Source organism: Lithobates pipiens, unplaced genomic scaffold, assembly GCF_037356315.1.
Source record: "Lithobates pipiens isolate NorthernLeopardFrog02 unplaced genomic scaffold, aLitPip1_a1.2 Scaffold_54, whole genome shotgun sequence".
NCBI lineage: Eukaryota > Metazoa > Chordata > Amphibia > Anura > Ranidae > Lithobates > Lithobates pipiens.
Window position 1 is genome coordinate 3022031 of NW_027507876.1, and position 23601 is coordinate 3045631.

The 23601-nt window shown below is 45.1% G+C and overlaps 1 protein-coding gene across 6 annotated transcripts in view; it reads left to right on the forward strand.

The window, feature by feature from the left end:
* CADM3 (cell adhesion molecule 3) overlaps positions 1–23601 on the forward strand; it is a 613828-nt gene that overhangs the window by 384343 nt on the left and 205884 nt on the right. For all 6 annotated transcript variants that reach the window (XM_077467383.1, XM_077467378.1, XM_077467381.1 and 3 more), the window contains one exon: positions 19372–19512. In XM_077467383.1, coding sequence (XP_077323509.1) covers positions 19372–19512 — 141 coding nt within the window. The remainder of the gene's footprint in view (positions 1–19371; positions 19513–23601) is intronic.

Consider the following 23601-nt stretch of genomic DNA (forward strand, 5'->3'; position numbering starts at 1 on the left):
TAACTGACAATTGCGCGGTCGTGCGACGTGGCTCCCAAACAAAATTGGCATCCTTTTTTTCCCCACAAATAGAGCTTTCTTTTGGTGGTATTTGATCACCCCTGTGGTTTTTATTTTTTGCGGTATAAACAAAAATAGAGCGACAATTTTGAAAAAATTGCAATATTTTTTACTTTTGCTATAATAAATATCCCCAAAAAATATATAAAAAAACATTTTTTTTCCTCAGTTTAGGCCAATATGTATTCTTCTACATATTTTTGGTAAAAAAATAGCAATTAGCTTTTATTGATTGGTTTGCGCAAAAGTTATAGCGTTTACAAATTAGGGGATAGTTTTATAGCATTTTTATTAATATTTTTTTTTACTAGTAATGGCGGCAATCAGCGATTTTTTTTTTTGTGACGGTGACATTATGGCGGACACATCGGACATTTTTGACACATTTTTGGGACCATTGTCATTTATACAGCAATCAGTGCTATTTAAATGCTCTGATACCTGTGTAAATGACACTGGCAGTGAAGGAGTTAACAACTAGGGGGCAGTGTAGGGGTTATGTATGACGTTATGTGTTTTTTTTTATTGTAGGGGCGTGGCCTGGCATGTGACGTCACTGATCGTCCTTCCCTATAAAAGGGAAGAGACGATCGTTGACAGCCACAGTAGGAAGCATGGGGAGAGGTTTGTTTACACAGACCTCTCCTCGTTCTTCAGCTCTGTGACCCGATTGCGGGACACCAGCGGCGATCGAGTCCGCTGGTCCCGCGGCCATGGTCACGGAGCTCAGGACCGGGTCAGGAGTGTGCCGACGGCGGCGAGCTCCCGACCCACGGCTGGGCACTTAAAGAGCCACGTACAGGTACGTGCTTGTGCCATTCTGCCGACGTATATCGGCGTGAGGTCCTTAAGTGGTTAAGCATACACACGATTGGACTTTTTCAACCAACTTTCACCAAATCACATGGTTTTTCTGCTCTTCACCGCCACCTTTGGTCAACTTCTGTATTGTTGTCTGATATTTTGCATTGGTTCTGAGCATGCTTGTTTGTAAAGTCCGATGGTTTTCTGTAAAACAGCCGATTGTTTTCAAAAAAGTCCAATCGTGTGTACGCCTTATGTATCATGCTTGCTCTAGACTAGCGACTCAGAAAGTATTAAAGCCAGACAGAGCCAGGCAACAGAAAGAGGTCGGTAATGGCAGTCCCAATATTTATCTCTGTACCGTTTAGATATAAAAAGCGCAGTCCTTTTCAAATTCCTTCAAACTTTGGAAAGCAATTTATTGTATCGAACGCACTTTAAGTAAAGGGCAGAAAAAATGGAGCTCCCTTTTGCTCGGTTCTTTTTTTAGGTCAGGGTTGCAGGAAAAAGAAACCACTGCCCCACTTATTTTTATAGCGCCTTAGATTCCTTTTCCAGCGCCTGTTTTTTAGTGTCAGCGGAGTTAAATGGCGAGAGGTTGGAGTGTTTTTTTTTTTTTTTTTCTTCGCTCCGTATTTGCTGCTACTTTCTTCTACTTTTCTGTTAAAAGGCTTAGATGTGAGATTAAATCAGCAATCATCGCTAGAGTGCGCAAATAATTAAATGGAGGCGCTTACTGCGGTAATAACATTGATTCCTGGTTAGAATCAATCCTTCCTGTCTTCGGGCCTCACATATTGTCATGCGGCTTCACTCTAACATAACAATACAGTTTATTTTTACAATTAGCTGTGTAGTGAGTCCAGCTGCTTAAAACCCCCTCCTGAATTCAGCGGGCATCTAAAGATCTTGCTGGTAAATGTCTCCTTATCTGCGGAGTCACAAGGACCTTTTTCTTTTTCTTTTTTTTTAGGCCACATTAAGAGGATTTCCATTAACAAAGAAAATCCCCTATTTGCTTGTGACCCCTACAAGTAGTAGCATGGTGGTGGGCCTCCTAAACTTCAAGGTTTCACCCTGTCTGTGAGCTGCAATTACAGGCCTTCTTCACAGCACTACCTGGTGGTCAAATATGGTATTGCAGAGCAGCCGTACAAGAATAAATCATACCTCACAACTTTTATAGATGGGAATATGAGACACCTATCAGCAAAAGTATGCAGTCATAGGACACACCAATGGCTGGTGCTCAAATTTTTTTGGGGGGAGGGGCGCAAACTGAAAAAACAAAACCATCAAACGCAGCCACTGTGCCCATTGCCATGAATTGCTGCCACTGTGCCCATCAATTGCCGCCACTGTGCTATCAAACGCGGCCACTGTGCCGTCAAACACAGCCACTGTACCCATAAATTGCCACCACTGTGACATCAAACGCAGCTACTGTACCCATCAATTGCTGCCAGTGTGCCCATTAAACGCAGCCACTGTGCCCATCAAACGCACCCACTGTGCCATCAGTCACAGCCACTGTGCCCATCAAGTGCAGTCACTGTGCCATCAAACACAGCCACTGCGCCATCAAACGCACCCACTGTGCCATCAGTCACAGCCACTGTGCCCATCAAGAGCAGTCACTGTGCCTATCAAACACAGCCACTGTGCCATCAAACGCAGCCACTGTACCCATAAATTGCTGCCACTGTACCATCAAAAGCAGCTGCTGTACCCATCAATTTCTGCCAGTGCGCCCATCAAACGCCGCTACTGTGCCCATCAAATGCAGCCACTGTGCCCATCAAACGCAGCCACTGTGCCATCAAACGCAGCCACTGTGCCCATCGATCGCAGCCACTGTGCCCATCAATCACAGCCACTGTGCCAATCAAGTGCGATTACTATGCCCATCAAACGCAGCCACTGTGCCATCAAACGCAGCCACTGTACCCATACATTGCCGTCACTGTGCCATCAGACGAAGCTATTGTACCCATCAATTGTTGCCAGTGTGCCCATCAATTGCTGCCACTGTGCCCATGAATTGCCGCTACTGTGCCCCAACAATTGCTGCCAGTGTGAGTCATCAATTGCTGCCAGTCTGCCCATCAATTGCTGCCAGTCTGCCCATCAATTGCTGCTACTCTGCCCCATCAATTGCCACTACTGTGCCCCATCAATTGCAGCCAGTGTGCCCCATCAATTGCTGCCAGTGTGCCCATCAATTGCTGCCAGTGTGTATCGCCCGGGAGTCGGGACTTATCACGCAACGGATGGCGTCCTCCACGTCCACGCTCCTCAATGTCTCTGGTCCTCTCTATCAGGTGTCCAATAACAGCGCCTGTTGTTTCAGCCAATCAGGTCACAGGTAACCAGACCCGAGCAACTGATTGGCTGAGAGGTGGGTCAGTGTTCCTAACACAACACTGAATAAACTGCGAACGCACAGAATTGCGCCGGCTGTTTACCATTTTGGAAGCTTAATAGAGCCCACGGCTCTAATCAAACGCTTCCAAAAAAGACCCTGCTGCTGTAATTCAGGTGCCCGGCGCCCGACAAGTTAGGATAAGGTGACCAGATTTTTAAAATGAATCCGGGGATATATATTTTTTTTTTTACTAGTAATGGCTGCAATCAGCGACTCATAGTGGGACTGCGATATTGAGGTGGACAAATCGGACACTAATGGTTTTCCCGAAGGTCTTTCAGATGGAGTTCCGACAGAGTTCCGCTGAAACCGTCTTAACTACACACGATCACACCAAAGTCCGACCGTCTAGAACTCGGTGACGTACAATGCGTATGACGGGACTAGAAAAAGGAAGTTCAATAGCCAGTAGCCAATAGCTTCCGTCTCGTACTTGCTTCAGAGCATGCGTTGTTTTTGTTCCGTCGGAACAGCATACAGACAAGCGTTTTTTCCAATAGGAACTGGTTCCGTCGGAAATATTTAAAATATGTTTCTATTTCTAGGTCCGTCAGAATTTTCGAAAAAAAAAAGTCAGATGAGGCCCACACACAATCAGAATATCCGATGAAAAGATTCCGTCTGACTTTTTCTGTTGGACATTCCGCTCGTGTGTACGCAGCATTAGTGACACTTTTGACACTTTGTGGGAACCAGTGACACTAATACAGTGATCAGTGCTAAAAATATGTACTGTCACTGTACTAATGAAACTGGCTGGGAAGGGGATAACATCTTAGGCAATCAATGGGTTAAATGTGTGCCTAACAAGTGTTTTGTCACTGTGGGTCAGGTGATTTTACTAAGGGAAGACATAGATCCCTGTACCCGCTTTGCAGGAACACAGGATCAATGTCTTCCACACTGACAGAATGGCGAACTGCCTTGTTTACATAGGCAGACCACTAGGCGAGTCCGCCGGATCCGATGATTGGCTCAGAGGAAAATGACAAGGAGATAATCAGACAGGCGGCTGGCTGGGATTTGGCAGAAGAACATGTGAGCGGAGCTGAATGGGCATGTGCTGGAAACTGAAGAAATAGTCCATCCGCTCCGACCAGCACATTTAATCAGAAAGGGACACAGATAATGGAAAAAATACACCCCCCCCCCCCCTAAGCTAGTAGGAGCGGGGGGGTGTAATTCAGATTTTTTTTTTTTTTTTTTTTATTCTGCGCTGACTGTCTTTGAAAATTGCCCCAGCTCCTGTTGAAGTCAAATCTGGGGACAAAACTGGGGACAGACTTGGTCCTGGGACAGTGTCCTCAATCTGGGACTGTCCCCTGAAATAGGGGACATCTGGTCACCCTAAGTTAGGGAGCAAAGTGTAGTTATTCATAGCTGCCGATCAGGAGTTGTGTCTAATTTTCTGACCTCCCTGGTTCTAATAGAAGTGATATCTGGTTGATTGTTCGGAGTTGCTGCCCTTAGCACATGACTCTTACCATTTGTACAGCTCTGAAGTCCTGATTTTGACCATCATATTAGTTCCCATACACGCTCTCCTAACCCCCCTCCTCTTAGTGGAAATGGAGAATTTGACTTTTCTGGAATGTGTTGATCACAGCATTGGACTCCCACTTTTTGAACACTCTAGCTCTGTTGTAGGTTATTTTGGCCTTCTTAGCGTTTTAAAGAGCTATACAGGGCTTTGTCCATTGATAACGTCATGTTTGGGAATTGTAAGCACTTTTATTTAACCTCAAACTTTCCCTGACCTTTTAAAAATAAAGTTTATCTCTCTCTGTCTTGCTCCTAACAAGCCTTTTTATGTAAGCTAAAAGGAAACGTGATGAGAAATGAATAAAAATAAATAAATATATATATATATAAAATATAATATTATTATTATATGTGTGTGTCTATATATATATATATATATATATATATATATATATATATATATATATATATATATATATATATATATATATATATATATATATATTATTATTTGTGTTTGTGTATGTGTGTGTGTATATATATATATATATATATATATATATATATATATATATATATATATATATATATATATGTGTGTGTATATATGTGTATATTTATATATGTATATATATATATACACACACACAAACACACACACACACACACACACACACACACACACACACTCTATATTACCAAAAATATTGGGATGCCTGCCTTTACACGCACATAAACTTTTTCCCATCTTAGTCCTTAGGGTTCAATATGGAGTTGGCCCACCCTTTGCAGCTATAACAGCTTCAACTCTTCTGGAAAGGCTGTCCACAAGGTTTAGGAGTGTGTCTATGGGAATGTTTGACCGTTCTTCCAGAAGCGCATTTGTGAGGTCAGGCACTGATGTTGGACCAGAAGGCCTGGCACGCAGTGTCTTGGTGTTCTATCCGGTTGAGGTCAGGACTCTTGTGTGGGTGCCACCATTAATAGAACAGCAACAGCCTTTTCTGGATAATTAGGATTCGACTTGCTTAACCACTTGCCGACCAGCGCACGACGATGTACGTCGACAGAATGGCACGGGCAGGCAAATGGGCGTACATGTACGTCCCTTTAAATTTGCCGCCCTGCCATCGGGAGCGCGCCACCGGCGCGCCACCGTGCTGGTCGGGACCCCCGTGAGTCCGGTCGCAGGACCCGCAGACTCGATCGCCGCGGGCATCCCCGCGATCGTCTCACGGAGCGGCCGAATGGAGAAGTGCCGTTGTAAACAACATTTCTCCATTCTGCCTAGCAACTAGTGACGCTGATCTCTGCTCCATGTGATTGGAGCAGAGATCAGTGTTCACTAAATGAAAGCCCAACCCCCCCACAGTTAGTAACACGCCCCTAGGAACACTTAACCCCTACACTGCCACCCACTGGTTAACCCCTTCACTGCCAGTGTCATTTACACAGGAATCACTGCATTTATATAGCAGTGATTACTGTATAAATGACAATGGTCCCAAAAATGTGTCAAAAATGTCCGATGGGTCCCCCACAATGTCACAGTCACAATAAAAATCGCTGATCGCCGCCATTACTAGTAAAAAAAAAAATAATAAAAAATTATTAATAAAAATGCTATAAAACTATCCCTATTTTGTAAACGCTATAACTTTTGCGCAAACCAATCAATAATCGCTTATTGCGTTTTTTTTTACCAAAAATATGTAGAAGAATACGTATCGGCCTAAACTGAGGGAAAAAAATGTTTTTTTATATATTTTTGGGGGATATTTATTATAACAAAAAGTAAAAAATAATGCGTTTTTTTCAAAATTGTCGCTCTATTTTTGTTTATAGCGCAAAAAATAAAAACCACAGGGGTGATCAAATACCACCAAAAGAAAGCTATATTTGTGGGAAAAAAAGGACATCAATTTTGTTTGGGAGCCACGTCGCACGACCGCGCAATTGTCAGTTAAAGCGACGCAGTGCCGAATCGCAAAAAGTGGTCTGGTCTTTGACCAGCAAATTCGTCCGGTCTGAAAGTGGTTAATAAAAAGAGATTTAGGAAAAAACACAGTGTGCACTGAAAAGAACATGTACTTCTTGAGTGCCATTTATAAATGGCAGTTCAGAAAACACACTTGGATGGCCAGTGTGCCTGTAAATGGCTCTGTACAGTGCCACTCCGATTGGCTCTGTACCTTGTGCTGTGCACATCCAAGTGTCAGGGTTTACAAGAATTTAGGTTATTCATAACTCCCTGGCCTGGTATTTAGGGGGTATATACAGGCTAGGATTCAAGTAAAACTGATAAAAAAAGGTCAATATGGTGCAGTCTGGGCTGGGACAAACTTCATTGATGGAAAGTACAGTGTGGTTCAAATCCTCTGGTTAAATCATATGGCTTTACAAACCGCTAAACAATCCAATCCAGCACACTTAAAACAGCACTTCTGAGAGACTGAAGAGATCTCTATGCAGCAAACAGACAAATGAGCAAAGTGTGCAGACTTAGTGTAATGGGCATATAAACATTTTTTTAAAGGAAGACAATTAGCAACTCACATAAAGTAAGACGAATTATGCTTATCATGGTTTTCAAAAGTATTCGGAGATGACACCAAGGGAATGGTCAAACTGGATACACTGGACATGGTCTGGATGGCACCCACAATAGCTAAGAGAGACAGCAAGGGGGGCACCAATCTAAGTGCAGCAAGGTGGAGAGGAGGAAACAGCATGCAGTAATTGGTAACTCAGCGTGTGGATGACCTCATGCATTACAGTCATTGGTGTATCTACACCTGGGAGGAGGGGGCATCCAGGATCCCAAGGTAAAGCTGCTGCTCCAAGGCATGACCAGGCAGCCTCAGGACAGGAAGCAGGAAGTAGCACATATAGATCAATGGAGCACATACGAGGACAGGAAGTGATAAAACAGGAAGTGATGTCAGGGGGTGGCAACATGTTTTGAAGCTGACACCTCTTTATCAAGCCAGCTTTTTGTATGTTCAAGAAAAACTGAACTTCTCTTAAAGTTTAGAGTAAGAGAGGCTTTAAACACCCATTAGGTTATTCTGTGCTGCCTGTGTCCCTTCATGGAGATGACCCTTTACCTCCCATCTTGTTGACTCAACAGAAAACATGAAGAAATCTTTCTGCATTGAAAGTAATTCTCATATTAGGGAGTTGTCATCAGAACAGATGTTCCAACTGAAGGATTAACTTTCACTTCTTGCTCTGATGACAACTCTATCATTTTGGATTTATCTTCACTTACTGTACCCATGACAGTAGTCACCAGGCCTTTGTGGCTTTGAAAATCGCTCCAACAAAAGGAAGAGGCTGGAATTCCAGAATTCTCCCTGATGCCATCCATTTGTAACCAAATTGCCCGTTTCGGGTGGGTGCCGCCTTTATTGACACAGCAACAGCCCTTTTCTGGATAATTAGGATTCTTTTTGCTTAGTGAAAAGAGCTTTGCAAAAAAATACACAGCATTTAAAATGAATAACGTATCGAATAAACCAGAAATAAGAGATGTATTTGATGGCATCATTAGTATTACCTTAGTACACCTAAAACCTTGTCATTTGAAGGTAAATACAAGCTTGATGTGTAGTACGCCTAAAACTGTATAATTTTAGGGTAAATACAAGCTTGATGTACCGTTATGTTAGCACAAGTGTGGGTGATTCAGATTGCCCAATTATTCTGCAATTCTTTCCAGGCAGAGCTGTGACTTATAAGTCTCTTTTTGTATACATCGCATCATACCAAAGTCGGTTTGTTAGGCTCCTATTATTTTCAGAACAAGGAGGCAGATTGATGTTTTTTTAATAAAGGGGTTTCTCTTGATGTTTAGATGTCCCATATTTACAGACACATTTCATTTCCCAGCTAAACGTTCAGTATATTTATAGTGTCATTTTTTTGTCCCTATGTGTCTGTTCATCAGTTTCAGCCAGAAAAACTTGAATGAGTTCCGTGATTCATAGGGTTATGTACAGTAAAGTTTCTGTACCAAGCTAACCCATCGGCTTACTAGTGGCTAGGACCATAGGTATATCCCTGGTGGTTCAGGAGGTAAAGCCAGCAAATGGACACGGTGAGTCTAGACTAAGATCCACATTAGAGTGGAATTTTCCGGGTGGATAGATTAATATGGAATTCATGAGACAATCTGTCCAATCCAGGAGCCAGCAGAATTTTTTTAAGCTAGAACCCTGATGCCCAACATGAGGCCTAGGGGCTGTATACAGTCCTTTGACACTTTTTGTGTGGCCCTCAGGGCCCCTCAGGCCCCCTGGTCACCTCTTGTATCATGTCCATAGTCTCTGGTCATCTCTTGTATCATGTCCATAGTCTCTAGTCATCTCTTGTATCATGTACATAGTCTCTGGTCCTCTCTGGTATCATATTCATAAACTCTGATCATCTTTTGTATCATATCCATAGTCTCTGGTCATTTCTTGTATCATGTCCTTAGTCTCTGGTCATCTTTTGTATCATGTTCGTAGTCTCTGGTCATCTCTTGTATCATGTCCATAGTCTCTAGTCATCTCTTGTATCATGTACATAGTCTCTGGTCCTCTCTGGTATCATATTCATAAACTCTGATCATCTTTTGTATCATATCCATAGTCTCTGGTCATTTCTTGTATCATGTCCTTAGTCTCTGGTCATCTTTTGTATCATGTTCGTAGTCTCTGGTCATTTCTTGTATCATGTTTAGTGATGGACGAACTTCCGACGGGACGTTTCGCGAAAGCGAAATGCGAACGGACCCAAACGTTCGCGAAACCGAACGTTCGCCGCGGGCCCCATTGACTTCAATGGGAGGCGAACTTTGCAAACCTTCATGTCGAATTTGCGGCCACGTGGTAATTATTAGGGGGTAAAACGTAGTCCCACCATCTGGACAATGACATAATACATGTATGAGGTGAATTTGGGATCGATAACTACAAGCATTTTTATTTTATTTGGGAAATTGTTCTAACAATTCAGGACTATGGAGCTAATGAAGGCAATGGAGGAGAGGGAAGGTCAGGGACCAGGGTAGGCAAAGAAGAGGGTGCAGGAGATGATCACCAGCAGCGTGACATACCGGAATGACACATGCACCGTGATAGAGGCATCTGACAGCAGCACCGTAATACAGAGCACTGACAGCAGCACCGTGACATACAGCGCTGACAGCAGCACCGTGACATACAGCGCTGACAGCAGCACCGTGACATACAGCGCTGACAGCAGCACCGTGACATACAGCGCTGACAGCAGCACCGTGACATACAGCGCTGACAGCAGCACCGTGACATACAGCGCTGACAGCAGCACCGTGACATACAGCGCTGACAGCAGCACCGTGACATACAGCGCTGACAGCAGCACCGTGACATACAGCGCTGACAGCAGCACCGTGACATACAGCGCTGACAGCAGCACCGTGACATACAGCGCTGACAGCAGCACCGTGACATACAGCGCTGACAGCAGCACCGTGACATACAGCACTGACAGCAGCACCGTAAGCAGCCCCAGGAGGAAGTCAGCACAGCACAGGGATGGTGTGATCCCCTCATAATAAGAACCCCCAGGAGGAAGTCAGCACAGCACAGGGATAGTGTGATCCCTTCATAATAAGAACCCCCAGGAGGAAGTCAGCACAGCACAGGGATATCATAAGCAGCCCCAGTAGAAATATGACACCGCTCAACCTCTTCAAAGAGGAGGGTAGGGGCATATAGTACGGTGTGCTTTTTTGGGTCAAGGAAGTGAGCCAAATGAATTAAGAAGGTCTGTGTGCTTGATTAAAAAAATAGTTTATAGACATATACATGGTCTACTGGTCACATGTGTTGAATTCCTCCGAGATCCATGCCTCATTCATTTTTAGAAATGTGAGGTAGTTAACACTGTGGTGAGCTAGGCGAGTACGCTTATCGGTCACAATCCCCCCTGCTGCGCTGAACGTCCTTTCGGACAGGACACTGGATGAGGGGCAAGCCAACAGTTCGATTGCAAATTGGGCAAGCTCTGGCCAGAGGTCAAGCCTGCCCACCCAGTAGTCTAGGGGTTCATCACTCCTCAGAGCGTCCACATCGGCCATTAACCCGATGTAGTCGGACACCTGACGGTCTAGGCGTTCCCTGATGCTGGATCCGGATGACACCTGTCGATGGGTCGGCTGAAAGAATGACCTCATATCCGAAGTCACCAACACATCTTCAAACCGGCCTCTTCTTGCAGGCGCTGTTGGATTGGTACCCGCAAATCCTTCTCTGGGAGTGGGAATTGCTCCTCTGCCAGCGCACGCAAAAGCAGAATGCAGCATTTCTCGAAGCAAGGCCTGGAAGTGCTGCATTCTGACAGCCCTCTGCGACGGCGGTAACATTTCCGCCATTTTGTGTTTGTACCGGGGGTCTAAGTACGTTGCCACCCAGTACTGGTCCTTGACCCTCATGCTTTTTATACGGGGGTCCCTATTAAAACACTGGAGCATGAAGGCCCCCATTTGCACTAAAGTGGAAGCGGTGTGGTGGCCTGGCTCCTGCTCATCATCCAGGATAATGTCGTCCTCTTCATTCTCCTCTCCCCATCCTCGCACAACAGGGATCCCAGAAAGGTTTAAAGCATGCTCTTCTTGCTCCTGCTCATCCGCCCCGGCACCATCCTCCTCTGACTCCTCATCAGACTCCTGTTGTTGACTTGTCTCAGATAGAGTAGCCCCCCCTGGGAATTCATCCAGCATTGCGACTTCCTCATCTTCCCGCTCCTGCTCCTCCACAGCCTGATCAATGACACGACGCAATGCACGCTCCAGAAAGAAGGCATAAGGTACCATGTCACTGATGGCGCCATGGCTGCGACTGACCAGTTTGGTGATCTCCTCAAATGGCCGCAGAAGTCTGCATGTGTCGCGCATGAGCAGCCACTGGCGCGGTGAAAAAAAACCCAGCTCCCCAGAACCGTTTCTTTCGCAGAGTTCATACAGGTAGACGTTAACTGCACGTTTCTGCTGGAGCAGCCTATCAAGCATATAGAAGGTTGAGTTCCATCGCGTCGGGCAATCGCAAATAAGACGTCTGACCGGCAGATGGTGTCGCCGCTGAATGTCAGCAAGGCGAGCCATGGCCGTGTAAGATCTTCTGAAATGGGCCGAGATTTTCCTTGCCTGCCGCAAGATGTCCTGGACCCCAGGGTATTTGACAAGGAATCGCTGCACGACCAAGTTTAAGACGTGTGCCATGCACGGCACGTGCGTGATTTTGCCCTGTTTCAATGCGCTAAGCAGATTGGCACCGTTGTCACACACCACTTTACCAACTGTCAAATTGAGCGGTGTTAGCCACTCATCTGCCTGTGAACGCAAAGCTGAAAGGAGTGCCGGGCCAGTGTGGCTCTTTGCTTCCAGGCACAACAGACGCAGCACGGCATGGCAACGTCTCACCTGGCATGTGGAATAGGTTCTGGGGAGCTTGGGCGGTGCAGTGGAAGAGACGCTAGCAGCGGAAAAGGAGGAGGCAGCTGAGGAGGAGAGGGAGGAGGATGGAGTAGGAGGAGGAGAAGAAGAGTCAGGCCTGCATGCAATCCGTGGCGGTAAAACCAAATCTACACGGGTGCCACGGGTTACATGCTTGACGGCCGTCAGAAGGTTCACCCAGTGGGCAGTAAAACTGATATACCTTCCCTGCCCGTGTTTGCTAGACCACGTGTCTGTGGTCAGATGTATCTTGGCACCGACACTGTGTGCCAGAGATACATTCACTTGCCGCTGAACATGGCCATATAGCTCTGGGATGCCCTTCTCTGAGAAATACTTCCTTCCTGGGACCTTCCATTGTGGTGTTCCAATGGCCACAAATTTGCGAAAGGCCTCCGAGTCCACCAGTTTATATGGCAGTAGTTGGCGGGCTATGAGTTCTGACAAGCCAGCCGCCAACCGTTGGGCAAGAGGGTTATCCGGCGTCATCATTTTTTTACGCTCAAACATTAGGCCCACGGAAGCCTGCCTTTTTGCAGAAAAATGTGAGCTTGGCGTGATGGAAGGTGGAGTGGAGGACAATTGTGAGGAGAGAGGAGAAGGAGAAGTAGAAGACGAGGCTGGACGGTGAGAGCCTGCAGTGTGGCTTTGTGTGTTCCGTTGCTCCCACTGGGCTCGGTGATGGCTGCTCATGTGCCTTCTTAAGGCGGTCGTCCCTAGGTGAGTATTGGGCTTACCGCGACTAACGCGTTGACTGCAAAGATTGCAGATGGCAACGCTATTGTCAGCAGCGGACACGTTAAAAAAAGCCCACACTGCGGAGCCATGTGCCGGTGTCCTGGGAGCGCCAGATGTGACCGTACATGGTCGATGACTCGCTCCTGATACATTTGCAGTCTGCTTTGTCCCTGCTGTGCAATGTAAGTCATTGCTGCTTCTCCTCCCTATCTGCTGGTCCATATCTCCCTCTGAACTCCCCTCCTCTTCCTCTCTTGTGGGCACCCACGTGACATCACTAGACACGTCATCATCAACGTCACCTTCCCCACCGCTATAAGTAGAGATCTCGGAGTAGGCAGCAACACCGGGGACCAACCTCCTCCTTGGGCTGATCTGGGTACTGGCGTCAGACTGCTGAGTAGCGCTTGTTGCTACCTCCTCTTCCTGATCCAATACCAAGAGTGGCTGCGCATCAGAAATGTCCTCTTGATATGGATCGGAAAATAATTCCAGTGACTCAAGCGGAAGGTATGTGGTGGTGGTGGTGGTGGTCGTGTTGTTGGTGGTAGTGTCTTTGGGGGTGCACATAGCAGAGAGTGAAGAAGAGGGTGCAGATCGAGAGGATGAGGAGGGTGCAGAAGAGTAAGGCTGAGCGAGCCACTCAACCAAGTCTGGTGCATCCTTTAAAGTAATTGAACGCACCTTCTGCAACTTCCCACTTTGGCTCAAGCCTGTTGCTCCTGCCCTACCCCTACCACCCCTGCGGAAGGGCCTGCCTCTTCCTCTGCCTGTCATTTTTTAAATGACCCTGTGACAAAACTCTTAGTCCCTATACCGATGAAGGACTGCTGCAGTATAGGGCAGCGGTCAGCAGTGGTGCACGTCAACCCTATCTATTGTGGACCGATAGCGGTCCTTACAGAACAGCAGACTGTACCGCACTCAAGCCTATGTACCGTAGCACCCTATACCAAGTTACCAGTCCTTATAAGAACTTTTGTGGACCAAGCAGGTTGTGTATTAGTGTTTAGCAGACTGTACGTCAGTCCCTATACCGCTGAAGGACTGCTGCAGTATAGGGCAGCGGTCAGCAGTGGTGCACGTCAACCCTATCTATTGTGGACCGATAGCGGTCCTTACAGAACAGCAGACTGTACCGCACTCAAGCCTATGTACCGTAGCACCCTATACCAAGTTACCAGTCCTTATAAGAACTTTTGTGGACCAAGCAGGTTGTGTATTAGTGTTTAGCAGACTGTACGTCAGTCCCTATACCGCTGAAGGACTGCTGCAGTATAGGGCAGCGGTCAGCAGTGGTGCATGTCAACCCTATCTATTGTGGACCGATAGCGGTCCTTACAGAACAGCAGACTGTACCGCACTCAAGCCTATGTACCGTAGCACCCTATACCAAGTTACCAGTCCTTATAAGAACTTTTGTGGACCAAGCAGGTTGTGTATTAGTGTTTAGCAGACTGTACGTCAGTCCCTATACCGCTGAAGGACTGCTGCAGTATAGGGCAGCGGTCAGCAGTGGTGCACGTCAACCCTATCTATTGTGGACCGATAGCGGTCCTTACAGAACAGCAGACTGTACCGCACTCAAGCCTATGTACCGTAGCACCCTATACCAAGTTACCAGTCCTTATAAGAACTTTTGTGGACCAAGCAGGTTGTGTGTTAGTGTTTAGCAGACTGTACGTCAGTCCCTATACCGCTGAAGGACTGCTGCAGTATAGGGCAGCGGTCAGCAGTGGTGCACGTCAACCCTATCTATTGTGGACCGATAGCGGTCCTTACAGAACAGCAGACTGTACCGCACTCAAGCCTATGTACCGTAGCACCCTATACCAAGTTACCAGTCCTTATAAGAACTTTTGTGGAACAAGCAGGTTGTGTGTTAGTGATTAGCAGACTGTACGTCAGTCCCTATACCGCTGAAGGACTGCTGCAGTATAGGGCAGCGGTCAGCAGTGGTGCACGTCAACCCTATCTATTGTGGACCGATAGCGGTCCTTACAGAACAGCAGACTGTACCGCACTCAAGCCTATGTACCGTAGCACCCTATACCAAGTTACCAGTCCTTATAAGAACTTTTGTGGACCAAGCAGGTTGTGTATTAGTGTTTAGCAGACTGTACGTCAGTCCCTATACCGCTGAAGGACTGCTGCAGTATAGGGCAGCGGTCAGCAGTGGTGCACGTCAACCCTATCTATTGTGGACCGATAGCGGTCCTTACAGAACAGCAGACTGTACCGCACTCAAGCCTATGTACCGTAGCACCCTATACCAAGTTACCAGTCCTTATAAGAACTTTTGTGGACCAAGCAGGTTGTGTATTAGTGTTTAGCAGACTGTACGTCAGTCCCTATACCGCTGAAGGACTGCTGCAGTATAGGGCAGCGGTCAGCAGTGGTGCACGTCAACCCTATCTATTGTGGACCGATAGCGGTCCTTACAGAACAGCAGACTGTACCGCACTCAAGCCTATGTACCGTAGCACCCTATACCAAGTTACCAGTCCTTATAAGAACTTTTGTGGAACAAGCAGGTTGTGTGTTAGTGATTAGCAGACTGTACGTCAGTCCCTATACCGCTGAAGGACTGCTGCAGTATAGGGCAGCGGTCAGCAGTGGTGCACGTCAACCCTATCTATTGTGGACCGATAGCGGTCCTTACAGAACAGCAGACTGTACCGCACTCAAGCCTATGTACCGTAGCACCCTATACCAAGTTACCAGTCCTTATAAGAACTTTTGTGGAACAAGTGAGTTGTGAATGTTTAGCAGACTGCAGCAGAAGGGCAGCAGTCAAGTATAATATCCTTTCTATATTTGGAAGAAAGAATATTATACATGTACAAGCCTATTACTGTACCACTGATACCAGTCCTGAAAAGAACCTTTGTGGAACTAATAATAACAGCAAGTCTTTAAAATTACCCTCACTGCCTGACAACACTGCTTCCTTCCTGTCCCTATACAAATTGGCAAAAAAAGAGAACGATTAGTGGTTACTGGAACAGCTCTTTTGTGGACCTTGATAGTAACAGCTAATGATGATGATGATGATGATGATGATGAAAGACTAATCTGGCTGTCCCTGTAGCATACACCGTCCTTTCCCTTTCTCTAAACTAACAAAAGACACTCAGGCTGCTGCAAGAATCAGCAGCACAGCAAACCTATCAACACCTAACACCTATACCAGTCCTGAAAAGAACTTTTGTGTACCAAATAGCTAGTGGTTTATCTCTCCCTACTCCACACAGGAACCTGTCCCTATCGTAACAGAAGAAAGAATGTAAAATGGCCACCGGATCGGGTGTATTTATAGGTTAGGGGGAATGTACAAGTGTCCATGTGCTGTCATGTCTCAATTGGCTGTCCTGTATCACATGATAAACGTGTCACCAAAGGTTAAAGTTCTTGTATACATTAAACACGTAAGTCCGCCGCGGCGAACGACGGAAAAAGGCGTTCGAACGTGCGGACCGCGAATGTCGGAAATTCGCCGCGAAACGACCGCCGGGCGAAACGTTCGTCCATCACTAATCATGTTCATAGTCTCTGGTCACCCCTCATATCATGTCCATAATCTCTGGTCATTTCTTGTATCATGTCCTTAGTCTCTGGTCATCTTTTGTATCCTGTTCGTAGTCTTTGCTCATCTTTTGTAACATGTCCTTAGTCTCTGCTTATCTTTTGTATTATGCTCATAGTCTCTGATCATCTCTTGTACTGTATCATGTCCATAGTCTCTGATCATCTCTTGTATCATGTCTGCAATCCCCAACCCTCTCTTATATCATGTATGTAGTTTCTGACCATCTCTTATATCATGTCCAGTGTCTCTGACCATCTCTTATATCATGCCCAGAGTCTCTGACCATCTCTTATATCACAGTGTCTGCTCACTTTAGGTATTGGCATGATGACATCACTGGCCCCACCTTAGCCCTAGTGCCCTGTGAGCCTTTAACATAGATTTTTATGGGTTAAATTCAGAGGTGAGCATATTGTGAGCACAGAGATGGAGCATTTGGATAGATATGTTTACAGCACAAGAACACTTTTCCATAAGCACTGGATTTGGACTAAATTCTTAGTGGTTTTGCGCATAATTTTTTGAGTTAATATTCCTGATTGAGGAATATTTTGTAATGCACTATCCATGGAGTTTTGCATCAATGTATACGTAGAGTTGTGATTAATTTGTAACACGTAGGATAATTTGTTTACATACTCGTTTTAGTTGTTATTATCCCAGCACGCGGGATAATTTTTTTTGTGATTTTACACTTTTACAGCACCGCTGCACTTTATTTAACTAGGTTTCAAGAGGTGTGGAAACACGTGTTAGCACCAGCTAGTTTCTGGCACATCATTTTGTGTAAGCCCTTGTACACACGGTCGGAAATTCCGACCACAAAATCCGTATGATTTTTTCCGACGGATTTTGTCCGAAACTGGTGTTGCATACACACGGTCGGACAAAGTTGTTGGAAAATCCGATCGTTCGGAACGTGATGACGTTCGTTCATTATGACGGGACTACGTTCAGGCTAGTAGCCAATAGCTTTGGTCTCGTAATTTGATCTAAGCATGCGTTGCACTTTGTCCAATCGGAATTCTCTACAAACGATCAGATTTTATATCCAGCTCTCAAACTTTGTTGGTCAGACATTCCGACGGAAAAAGTCAGATGGAGCCCACACACGGTCGGATTATCCGACAGCACGGTCCGATTGGACATTTTCCGTTGGAATGTCTGACCGTGTGTACAAGGTACTGTTGAGGTGTAGCACAAGGGTAATGTACTTTCATTTTATTTTACATACACATTAATTGCTCTATTTTGGTCTGTTAAATATACGATTGAAAGTTTTATTAGGACTTTGTTTACATGGTGCGAGGGCCAGTAGTGTATTTAGGTTTTGTTCTTCCCTAGGTCTGACTAAACTCATGCACCCCCTAATTTAAATATAACCCTTCCCTTCCTGTCAAGGCCACACCCCTTGCTTTTTAAAACCCACCCTGAAATTTTTGAGTGGAGACACTAGTTTTGAGGGCCGGGGGGGAGGGGAGCAATGGATTCCCTTAATTAGCATAGATTTCCTCTCACTTCCTGTTTGGCTATGGGGCAGGAAGTGAAGGGAAATCTCTGCAATGGGACAGGGATGGTAAAAAATAAACTGACAGGGGCTATAACCCTCCCTTACTAGCCAAAATGAAAAAAAAAAGTGTTGCCTATAGTTCTACTTTAAGAGCAAATTTCTGATAATTTTATTGAGAGGACTAAGAAGATATAACCAGGTTTGTGGTCCAGGATGATAGGACAGTCAAAATTAGAAGCAGCGCCACCCCTCACAGTTGTGGAATGCCAGCCGCCCGTATACCAGAAGCAGTGCGGCCACTTTATGCCCCCTAAGCCTGGTGCTACACTAACAGTTTAGCACAAGCCAACGGGGACTCTTTCCACGCTCCCCCCTGCAAAGTGCTGCCCCTAGGCCTGGGCCTTGTCGGCCTAGGCAAGGATACAGCGTTGGCGAGGGCACAGCCTCAGTTTGGGGACACAAACCTGCACTCGCATGGATGTCCAGTTGAGAACAGCAGCTGTGTACTTGCAGCCGCTGCATCCCGATTGGCATACATGGGACTGCTGCATGGGGATGCATGGAACCCCTGCGTGGGAAAACACTGCCCTTGCATTGGGTATGCATTGATACGCCTCTTGTAAACAAGGCCTAAACCTGTTCAACAAGTGCCAAAATGTACCTGTTTATCTGGCAAAAAATTGATTGATGTGTGTCTTATGCACTCTGCAGTAGTATTATGTCAAACAGTGTTATCAGAAAATTGTGTTAGGAACACAGAACACCTCCCTAGTATTTTATGCAGAAGAGGAGAGGGAGAGGTGTTATGTAGTCCTTAAACCTAGGGTGACAACACTGCTACTCCATAGGTACAGTAAGTGAGGGTTGTCAACCTAGGACAGGAATTGTGTTACTGTCTGGATCACCAGGTGAAAATAAAGGTTAAAAAACACCTGATCAAAGAAAACAAATGCAGCTACCACATCCTAAGACTGGTGAACTGAAATATATTACAGTCCTATTCTTGGGTTTAGATTAATTCTAAACAATCCTCTCTAGTCAGGCAGGCCATTACGCTATATAGCTGCTGATACATCTAAAGGAGATCAGATTTTAGGGTTGATGGCCTTAATAATATTGTGAGCAGATCAAGCAAAAGCAAGTCAATGCAGACCATCAATGTGTCCAGCAGGTGAAATCTATAGTTTTCGTTCCACTTTAAGCCAGAACATTCCATCTAGAAACTGTATTGTATCCGCACACCCACCAGATTACTTACAGAGTTGTATTCTGTTTTCTTGCAGCCAGCCAACCGCTCACTTCAGATGTTTTGGTTGCCACAGGAGGCAAAATGGTTCTGAACTGCACAGTGAAAGAGCATGAAAACTCATCTCTCCAGTGGTCCAACCCAGCTCAGCAGACCTTGTATTTTGGAGAGAAGAGAGGTAAGTCAGATGAGTATGTGAGATAAAGTCGGATTCTGCACATTCTCAATAATGCATGAGTGGTGGGGCACTTAAATGAAGAACTTCGGAGGATTCGCCCTGAGTCTTCTGAATATGGATTATTATGCTTTATTCATGCTTAGTAGAAAGAGGACAAAACCTTTGTGCATAGTTTTTTTTTTTTTTTTTTAAAGGTGTTTATGTTGATTTTGTAACATAAAAACTCAACAAAAGAAGCACTGCAATTACAAATGCACTTAAAAGAACCTTTACATAGTAAAGAGAATGGAACAAGTTTACTAGTCCATAAAACAGAAAGGCCCCAGCAACACACATTCATACTTTCATACTTGCACCCATTCAGACCTGCAACACATGCGACCCCATAGGGACAACAAAGGTCCAGACCCCCCCCCCCTTGCATTAAATGTTTCATATAGGACAATCCGTGATCTTCAACTTTAACGTCTTGCTGAAAAAGGAGTTTAGAGTACATAAGTGGTGGGCCTACTGGGAAAGTTGTGAAGAAAGGACATCCCCCAGAAATCCTCCGAAACATCAAGCCATGGTTGCCAGATTTTAGTGAACTTCTTAGGGCATGCCCTATTCTTGTATATCAATTTTAATTTGGGAAGGACCCGTGAACAATGCGGAAAAAGGCGTGGGCTAAAAGGGGGACCACATCTTTCTAGTGCAGTAGGATGGTTTTACGCGCATAGAATAATATTGTACGTAGCAATGTCTGGCGTGAGTACGATAGACATAGTCTTTGAGTATTCCCAAAAGTCCCATCTCCGGGATGTGAGGTATCGGTAGATAAAGTTTGTGGTCAAAGAAGACAAGCAATTCCTTCCAGAAGGTTGAAAGTCTGGGACAGGTCCAGAACAGGTCCAGAACATATGGAAAAAGTCAGCAGCAACCATACCACATCTAGCACATGCAATATCTTTTTCCAGACCCATTCGGACTAGCCTAGCTGGAGTATAATGCAAGTGGTGTCTAAACTTAAATTGTATCAGTAGGGCAGCAGTGCTAATTATGTCCTGAAAGCATACCTCAGTTGCTTCATCCCAGTCCTCTTCAGAAAGCTCAGGCATAGACAATAGCCATTTGTGCTTAGTTAGAAAGTTTATTAGAGAAATCACAAAGAAGGACCAAATGCCGCTATGTATGCTTCAAACCAAGTATTTCTCTCCTCAGTGCCAGAACTTCTCTCCCTACAGTAAGGGGTGTATGTATTAAAAGAAAAAAAAATGCATAGCTATTTGTCCAGCAACTACTGCAACATTTATGAGAATGGGGCAAAAATGTAATGTTCTCATCCTACTTCCGCTACCGGTCCAAATGCTGTTCTTTCTTAAAAAAAAATATTGGGTGAATCAGGAAAAAAAAACGCATTAACCACTTGCAGATCTGCCAGAGTACATATACTGAGATAGGGCGGTATCTACAGGCACAGCGACGTACCTGTACGTCACTGCCTGTTTCTGGGTTTTTGGTCACGCCCCCGCCCACCTACTCCCTTGTGATGTGGCACAGCAGAAGTTTGTCAATGATTCATGCCCAGGACCTGCTGATTGTCTGTGTCCAATCACAGCCCAGAGCCCTGTGTTGATAATCAACACAAGGCTGAGGGAACAATTGCTTTGTTTCTTTCCCCTGCAAAGCAGTAGTAGAATGCAGCACATATTACACATATTATTAGGCACACAGCTAACCCTTTGATTAACCCTAGATGTTAACTCCTTCACAGCTAGTGTCATTAGTACAGTGACAGTGTAGAGCAGGGGTCTTCAAACTTTCTAAATAAAAAGCCAGTTTATTGTCCTTCAAACTTTAGGGGGCATGGACTGTGGCCAGCGGAAGTGGAAATTTTCCTGGCATCAGTGAGAGTAAACATCACCACATTTGGTGTTAGGGGGAGGAATAGTGCCCCATGGATGGTATCATTGGGAGGAATAGTGCCCCATCGTTGGTGTCAGTGGGAGAAATGGTGCCTTGCTGTTCATGTCAGTTGGCAGAATAGTGTCATATATCAGTGGGAGGAATAGTGACCCAAGGGCCGGATAAAGGCAAGCACAGGGCCGCAGTTAGGAGACCATCAGTATAGAGTATTAACACTGATCACTGTATTAGTGTCAGTGGCAATTAGACAGTTTCCCCAAAGTGTTAAGTAGTGTCAGATTTCTCACCGCACTATCACTAGTCCAACTTTAAGTCAATGATCGCCGCCATTACTAGCATAAAAAAATAAAAATAAAATTCCAGTATATATATCAATGTTTGTAGACACTATAACTTTCACACAAACCAATTAATATACACTTATTGGGATTTTTTGTTTTGTTTACCAAAGACATGTAGCAGAATACATTTTGCTTCTTGGCGGCTTCTCTGATTAATGTTCTCCTTGTCCGACCTGTCAGTTTAGGTCAGGGATCCTCAAACTACGGCCCTCCAGCTGTTGCGGAACTACACATCCCATGAGGCATTGTAAAACTCTGACATTCACAGACATGACTAGACATGATGGGAATTGTAGTTCTGGAACAACTGGAGGGCCATAGTTTGAAGACCCCTTGTTTAGGTGGACGGCCATGTCTTGGTAGTTTTGCGGTTGTGCCATATTCTTTCCATTTTCAGATGATGGATTGAACAGTGCTCTGTGAGATGTTCAAAGCTTGGGATAGTTTTTTATAACCTAACCCTGCTTTATACTTCTCCACAACTTTATCTCTGGCCTGTCTGGTGTGTTCCTTGGCCTTCATAATGCTGTTTGTTCATTAAGGTTCTCTAACAAACCTCTGAGTACTTCACAGAACATCTGTATGTATACTGAGATTACATTACATGCAAGTGGACTCTACTAATTTGGTGACTTCTGAAGGCAATTAGTTCCACTAGATTTTAGTTATTGGTATGAGAGTAAAGGAGGCTGAATACAAATGTACACCACACTTTTCACACATTTATTTGTAAAAAAAAATTGAAAACCATTTATCATTTTCCTTCCACTTCACAATTATGTGCCACTTTGTATTGGTCTATCACATAAAATTCCAATAAAATACATTTACGTTTAGGTTGTAACATGACAAAATGTGGAAAATTTCAAGGGGTATGATTACTTTTTCACGGCATTGCATGATACAGTATGTCCCGGGTCAAAAAATTACTGGAGCTACAGAGTTAACATGACTGCCAATGTAGCATTTTCAGAACAGAGCTTGGCAGTGGCAACTTATGTTTCCCTGGTGACGTATTTGCTTTAATAATATAGGGGGTGAGAATCAAACATAGCAGATTCAGCAGTGTGTAATCCACACTCCACAGTCCACACATATGGCAGTGATGTTGGAAGCCTTAAATGCAAATCTCAGTGTGTGGTTTATTCTGAAGCATCCACAAATCAAATGTACTACACATAAGGCTTGTGTCCGTAACAAATGGTTAAAGAAAAACACTGCAAATTATGCGGCCTATATTAGTGTTTAACAGGGCTGGACTGGGACAAAGATTTGGCCCTGGACTTCATCCAGACCGGCCCACAGTATATAAACTATATGCAATTGCGCAAAAAAAAAACATAGGTAAAAACATTCCAGTCACTGTACTATGGGTGAGCAGGGACTTGGGTATCTATGGTTTCACTGAAAGAACAAAAAAGTCCCTGCATTGGTGGTTTCACTGGAAGGACAAATGTCCTTCCGTCCGTGTTGTCACTGGAAGAAAAAAAAAATGTTCCTGCATTCATCATATGTGACACCAGTAAATTTAAGGAGGTGGAGTGGTAGAAAGCTGGAAATGGGGATGGAGATGACGGGAGTGGAGTGTGGGAAGCTGACATGGGCGATGATGATGACAAGGGGGATGAAGATGACGTGGGGGATGAAGCTGACATGGGGGATGAAGATGATGGGGCAGAGTGGTAGGAAGCTGACAAGGGGGTGAAGGTGACAGGAGGATGAAGATGATGGGGCGGAGTGGTAGGAAGCTGACATGGGGGATGAAGATGACATGGGGGATGAAGATGATGGGGAGGCGGAGTGGTAGGAGGCTGACTGGGGGATGAAGATGACATGGGGGATG